At 38.1% G+C, this 7,177-nt stretch overlaps 1 protein-coding gene across 1 annotated transcript in view; it reads left to right on the top strand.

The window, feature by feature from the left end:
* The window catches only part of LOC134290193 (uncharacterized), a 34,491-nt gene extending 30,002 nt beyond the window's left edge, over window positions 1-4,489 (top strand). The window contains exon 3 of the mRNA XM_062857259.1: window positions 4,434-4,489. Coding sequence (XP_062713243.1) covers window positions 4,434-4,489 — 56 coding nt within the window. The remainder of the gene's footprint in view (window positions 1-4,433) is intronic.
* Window positions 4,490-7,177: the final 2,688 nt, after the last annotated feature.

The raw sequence follows: 7,177 nt of genomic DNA, 5'->3' as shown, positions 1-7,177 counted from the left end.
TTTCCTGGATGAATTTCTAAAAAAAAAAGTTTCTGCAAGAAATCTTGGAAAATTTTGATACCAAAATTAGAGTAAGTTCTAAAGGAAACTATGGATTAATATGTAGATTCTGGCTCTCTAAGTCTAGGAAATCCAAACAATTAAATTTGCATTGGCCGACGTTTCGGCCCAAAATAGCCAGAATTTTCAAAGCATTCCATTTCCAGTCGAAAACTTCTAGCTATGGTATAATGTTGGAAAAAGTCCATTGATGTTTTCCGCAGACTTGGAACATTTGTATAAACTTATGGAGGAATCTCCTAGGGAATTTTTGAAGAAATCTCCAAGGATTTTTTTAACGAATTCGTGGAAGAATTTCTGAAGTAATCTGTGTTAAAATTTCTGAAGAAGTCTGTTGAAGATTTTCAGTAAAAGTCCTTGGAGAAATTTATGGAGGAACCTTTGATTCCCTTTAAGAATCGTTAACCCTCTAATACCCAATCCCGCCTTTAGACGGGGTATAGTTTGAGCATTTTTGATTTTTTTGTTTAGTGGAAAATCATTTTTTTATATTTTTGGCTGATATTTAGGACTGTTCTGTATATCTCAAAATGGTTTATGGAGTATTTAAAAGGGCATTTACAATTTTTAAAAATCATTGAAAAATTGATGTTTTAGTCACCTTTTAGAAGTCATTGTTTATTTCGTATTGAATCGCTACAATTTACATATTTTAAATGTTTCCCAAATCATTCTATCCTTGTTTAATAGTTTAAGGGAATCGAATACACTCTAAAATTATTTTCCTTAAAATCACACGGAAAATAAAATTTTCTGTGAAAAAAATTAAAATAATAATATTTTAACAAATCCGTTCCCCAAATTGGCTTCCAGGAAAAATATAAAAGTGTGGGGATGTTCAAAAGTAAAAATTAGAAAAATCAAAAACTGAATTTCACGAAATCGAGAATTAAAAAGAATCATCTTCCAAAACATGTGAAAATCGATTTTAGATGACGAAAAATGATATTTAGATCAAAATAAAAAATTTGGGTATTAGAGGGTTAAAAGCATTTCATAAAAAAACGTGGATGCTTTCCTGAAAGAATTCTCGTATGGATTCCTCAGTAAACCTAAGGTGGGATTATAAGAAAACCCGTGGAAGCTATGGAGGATCCTATAACGAAAATTTCTATGAAAATTAAGCAATTCTGAAAGGATGCATGGACGCTGTTCTATTTAAAAAAAACTTTTGAAAGGATTCCATGGAAGACATTCTGAAAATAAATTCTGATGGTATTTTCTAAAGAGTTTTATGTAGCAATAACGAAAGGAATCCAGGGAAGGTTTCATAAAAAATGCAAATTAATTTCTGGGGTAATCTCAAGAAAACTTTGGAGAAAATAATAAAGAAAAATAAGAATTATCTAAAGGAATCAATGGAAGAATTCCTGAAAGATTTTTCAGAGAAATCTCTGGAAGAATTCATGGAAATTTTTTCCAATAAGTCCTTGGAGGATTTTCGGAAAAAATCGCTGGAGTAATTTCTGAAAATATGAGAAACTAAAGAAATTCCTTTAGAAAATTTACAAATAAAACTTTGAAAGAGCCCGTAGTGGAATTTCAGGAGAATTTGATGAGTGATCCTTGAATAAATTTCTGAAGAAATTCCGTGACGAATTTCTGAAAGACTTTACAAAATATTTGTTTTATTTGTAGGAATTTCTTAAGGTATCCCTCGAAAAAGTTCCAGTATAAAAAATGCAAAAATCACAAAGATAACTTACTTTTCCTGCATACAGGGTGTTAGGTTTGTGAGTGCAAACTTTTCAAGGGTGATAGAGGACCATGATTGGTTAAAAAAATTGTTCTACGCATACACATATATCAAATCTCAACTGTTACGTAGTTATTGAATTTTACATGTTTTGTACTATTATTGCCTTAACTGGTTATAACTTGACAATGGTCAAATTTGTTGCTATTTTTTACCCATATTAGATTGATTATTGAATTTTCTATCAAATAACATCTTTGAATCGATTGGTTAAGTCAAATAACTTAGTTTTCTAGAGCAAAATAGATCAAAGTAGTGTGTTTTAATTTGTTTTTAACAATTATCTTTAAAAAATGCGTAATTATTTAAAATTGTCTCTAAGACAGATCGTTATTTGACATTAAACTTCTATCTCTTATCTTTTTTTTGTTTTTTTTTTATTTATCTCCACACAGCAAAAAAAAATCTTGTGACATCACATCACTTTCGCTGCACATCAGTCGCGTCGTAAAAGGGATGTACGAATTACAACCTTTCCACACAGCAAATTAGCCGTCACACTCAAAGCTGGCTCATGAGCCGCTCCTGCGTGAGCAAACCCGCGCGCGAATCTGAATCATTTTCTCACGTGCGAGATTTTCATGCAAAATCTCGCTCTCACGAGTCAAGCGCCGAAATCTTGTTCGCTTGTAAAACGAATCCAAATCGATTTGAACGACATTCTTTATTGTTGTACGTAAGATTTGGTCTTATTCTATCATACAACCCTAAAAACTTCGTTGTAAACAATAAGAACACCAAGATATAAAGCAATGAGTAAAATAACGAGTCAACTCATGCATTATTTTTTCGGCGGTGAGTTTGACGAGTCAAGAATCGCGCGTGAAACAACTCAACCATGAGATTTGAGAATTTGAGTTGTAACCAACACTGATAAGAGTAAAAAACTTCGATAAGTTGAACCATTTCCAAGTTATAGCCAGTAAAGGCAATAATAGTACAAAACATGGAAAGTTCAATAACTACGTAACGGTTGAGATGTGATCATATGCGTAGAACTTTTTTTCTCCATTCATGGTCCTCTGTCACCCCTTAAAAAGTTTGCACTCACGAACCTAACACCCTGTATATGAGGCTTCAAAAAATACGTAGACCGTTTTATAATATTTGGAAGGAGAAATTTCCATAACGTACAGAGGTACAAAAACTTAAGCATGTAAATCACGTTCTCGATGCTTGTGAGTGCGCAGAGAAAATAAGAAAATAGTATAAGGGATTATAATTTAAACAATAATCATGTGTGCCTTCGTGGTCGTGTGGCTAGTGTCGCCAAGCAGTTAGTCACATCGTGCTGAAGAGCGCGGGTTCGATTCCCGTCGCAACTGTCAGCAAAAGCTTTCGGCTGTGCCACAGGGCGTTGCATGATAGTCCATGCTGCTGAGACATTGACAAAAGTAAGTCGGAATATCTGTATTTATTTAGCCAGATATTTATTTTCCGTCTGATATGACGGGAAATAGCGCATACGACGAAGTAGATTTCTACCCTACTACCCTTTATACTGTCATCATTATTAAGAGTATCATGTAGAGCATGGAACACTCTAAGGCATTGGAATTCTCTATTCAGCAATTCGACTTCACCCCTGTCTGGGAACATTTTTCATGTTGAACATCAACTAAATAACATCGGCAGTGATATGATGTTTTTTGCTACACGCATTCCTCCTACACCAAGATATTTCACTTCGCATTTTCGTTCCGCGCTACCCATCTACCCCATTTCGTTCTTCATTGTGAAGACGAGATTATTATTAGGTGAAATATTGACGGTACAATCGTGTTCTACCGCCGTGAAATAGTCGTTCTCCGCGTGAGGGAAACGAAACACAATCGCATCTAAAGTGCTGGCAGTGATATTTCTTCGGTGAGACTTTTTCATCCTTAACTCGTCTGCTGGTTCGTTTGAAAGTTCCGTGTTTACCCATGCTCGATGATGGCATTCGTTGTCCTTTTTGGAAATCAACCTTGGAGTTTTCGTTTTGGGGCCGCAGCACAAAAATAGGCTGCTGTTGGAATACGAAGCTACCTTCTCCCACCCCTGAAAAGTAATGGCATGTTTATATCTTTATTATACTCACAACGGTCATCCCAACCCAACAACCACACCGACTGGCACACGGATCTCCGAAAAGGATGACAACGGCGACGGCCGAAGTTGGTCGATGGGAATAGAAATGGAATTGTAGGCATTAGGATTCGAGAACTACGTTGCCATTTGGAAGCCATACGAGTGACTTTATGATATGTAGCTACTGGCACCGCTACCGACGATGCCACCATACCACCCCCATCAGAGCGTAGTGAAAGGACCTTAGGGAAGCATTCGTAAGCATGTTGCGGCAAAGACGCGAAGTCATTTGTTTGCTACTAGGGAATGGCGGTTCAGAATGAGGAAGTTGAGGTAAAACGATTCTTGACCTCTAAAGGCCCTATAGGCATCTGATTTTAAGAAGTTTGGTCTTCAAATTCTCCTATATCGAGTTTTCGAACACTCTCAGCAGGAAATCCATTTTGGTTTAGTGAATTATGCGTAATTCAACTACCACTTGAAGTCTTCCTCAGTGTCAATGACTTTCCTAACCATGACCCAAATCACCCCGTTCTGCCCTCCGCAGTTGGAGGCAGTAGTAGCACGCAAAACTATAAACCGAAAGCCCGTCGAGATCTATGAATACTTTATTGGTCATTAGGTAGCAAACGGGCAAACCAACAAACAACATCAGCATCGTCGCCGTTGTCGACGGCAAGTCGGCGAGATTTGGCGTGATTTGTGCGTTATGTTTTGCGAACGATCGCAAATATGGGCCACCGGAATTTAGATTTGCGATGTTTAACTGGTTTATTTTCGAACCGAAAGCCGTGGAAGGGTATTTGAAATCTGCTGGCATAGGACTAGTAGTTATAAAGAAGGCCAACATTTCTCCGAAGAAAATAAAGAGCTTGTGTTCAATTCTATTGTATGTGGAATGATTAATGGTTGTAGAAAAGAAAACCGAAGAAAATAACATTACTCATCATCTCGGGAATGACAAGTAGGAATTACTCAGTACTGCTGATAAAATGGTGTTGTTTTTCTGCTCCACTTGATTCAATCCAATATAAGTGTGCATTTTGGTGTCACGGGGTTGACTAGTCAAGCGCCAAAAGAGGCACAAAAAGTCGAAAAGAGTGATCTTTGTTTTCGCTTCATAACTTTCGAACGTGACAAACTACTAGAATAAGGTAATCAGTCATATAACACAGCGTAACAAAAAATAACAGGAATCTCTAACAGGAAGAGCTGTTGAAGAAACCCCTTACTGAAATTCCCGAATCCCTCAAATACAAAAGCAGTCTCTGAAAATATTTGTGAAGTAATTCCTGAAGAAATTTCATAAGGAATCCGTGGAGAAATATCTGAAAAGAAAACTGAACATTTTAGAGATGGAATACGCGTATCTGTAAAAGGATAAGCTTTAGAGGGTGGAAATAAAAGGTTCAATTCAGTCGAAGAATATGAAAGAATTTATCAAGAAATCTCTGGTCGAATCTCTTAAGAAATCCCTGAACACATTCTGAACGATGGAGAAATTTACAACAACTTTTTCCTGATGGAAACTTTTGAGAACTTTACAAAGGTTGAACTTATTGAAGCATCAATTTCGGAAGGAATGCTTCAAAAAATCTGTAGGAGTTCTTGGGAAAATAGCTTCTAGAAGCTCGAGCGAACTTCAGAGGAAATTCTTAAGGAATCCTCGATTTTTTTAAGATTCCTTGAAATAATTCCTGAAGGAGGAATTTGTGAAGAAATCCATGGATGCTAAATGAACCCTTCGAGACATTTCTGAAGGAATTTTACGAAGAATTTCATAAGAAATCTCAAAAGCATTTCTCATAAAATGAAACGCCCATGGACCCCATGTAACGCACCTGAGACCCTCCGAAACCATCGAAAACACCTCTGTAACGCCTCCAAAATCCGCCGAAAATCCTCTGAAACTCTGAAATGCTCCCGATATCCCATTAAAACTCCTTCGACCCCATATAACATTCCTGACTCCCTCCGAAATTCCAGAAAACGCCGCGTTACGCCTCTGAAAACCGCCGAAAGTCATCTGAATCTTCCCGAAGATATGACAAAGCCACACTTCGAATTTGCAAGAGCACAAATCTGAATAACCGGATGTGTGTTTGCGTTGAAAATCTGATCAATTGGTCACCTCCAGCGGGTAACCAATCGATTAACTTTTCAGCGCAAATCGACGGTTCTTCAGATTTGTGCTCTTGATAATTCGAGATGTGGTTTCGTCATATCTTTACTTAAAATGCCCTTTTCATGACACGAATGCCACAATAATGGTAAAGTGTCGTTAATAAATAGTAATAATAATAATTAAAATGCCCTCGAAAAAAAACCCCTAAATTCTACTCCGAAAATCTATGTCCCCAACCTGACTTCTAGGTACCCCCCTAAAACCCCTTTGGATTCCCTGAAATGCCTATGAGGCCCCCGGAATCATTCCAGAGATTTCCTGAATCTCCTCTAAAACTCCCTGAATCTCTTAAAACGCCCCTAAGACCCCTTGGCACCCTCTTTGATGCCCCTAAGATCTCCTGGTACACCCACCCTGGTATCCCTTGGAATGCCCTGAAACGCCCCTGAGACCCGAAGAACTCCCATGAGGCCCCCTGTAATCCCCTTGATACTGTCTGGAAATTCTCTGATATCCCTTGAAGTACTTCTGAGACTTCCTACAATCCCTGAAGCCCCCTGAGAGATCTCTGAAAGGATCCCTGGAATCCCCTTTAACGCTCCTAAGAACTCTTCCTTTGCTCGTCTCTGCAAACGTCCTCTGGCTGCCGTTGCCATAGTTACCGTTACTATTAGGGGGTTTGGGGCATAATGAACATCCGGAACGAAATGAACACCCCTGATTTCTTCCAAACCATGAAATTTTAAGTTAAAATTTTAATGCAGACGTGTGAAGGAACAAGTCATTGTTCTGTTTTTCAAAAATATCATGTATATCCTTTCAAAACACAGCCGGGGCCCGTGGTGTAGTGGCTACACGCTTGCTTCATAAGCAGATGGTCATGGGTTCGATCCCAGCCCCGGTACTTTCGTTAGTTGCTCTTTCCCCCTGAGAGAGCAGCTGATACTGACCCTCTTCTGTACCAATGGCTCAATTGTACCCGAACCCCCCCTAATGACCACATGGTTTATGGACAGCCCCTTAATCCACCTAGTGGTGATAGTGCCTTTCTCGTCGAATATGTTCTCACGATCTTTCCGTCGACCTAAGTCAAAGTGTTCCTGAATCCTGATATTTTTTTAAGAAAAGCAAGCATTTTATCAAAGCCATCTTTGAATTGACTTAAA

This window comes from Aedes albopictus, chromosome 3 (assembly GCF_035046485.1).
Source record: "Aedes albopictus strain Foshan chromosome 3, AalbF5, whole genome shotgun sequence".
Lineage (NCBI taxonomy): Eukaryota > Metazoa > Arthropoda > Insecta > Diptera > Culicidae > Aedes > Aedes albopictus.
The sequence above is the reverse complement of the archived record's forward strand: the minus strand, read 5'-3'. Positions and strand labels throughout refer to the sequence as shown.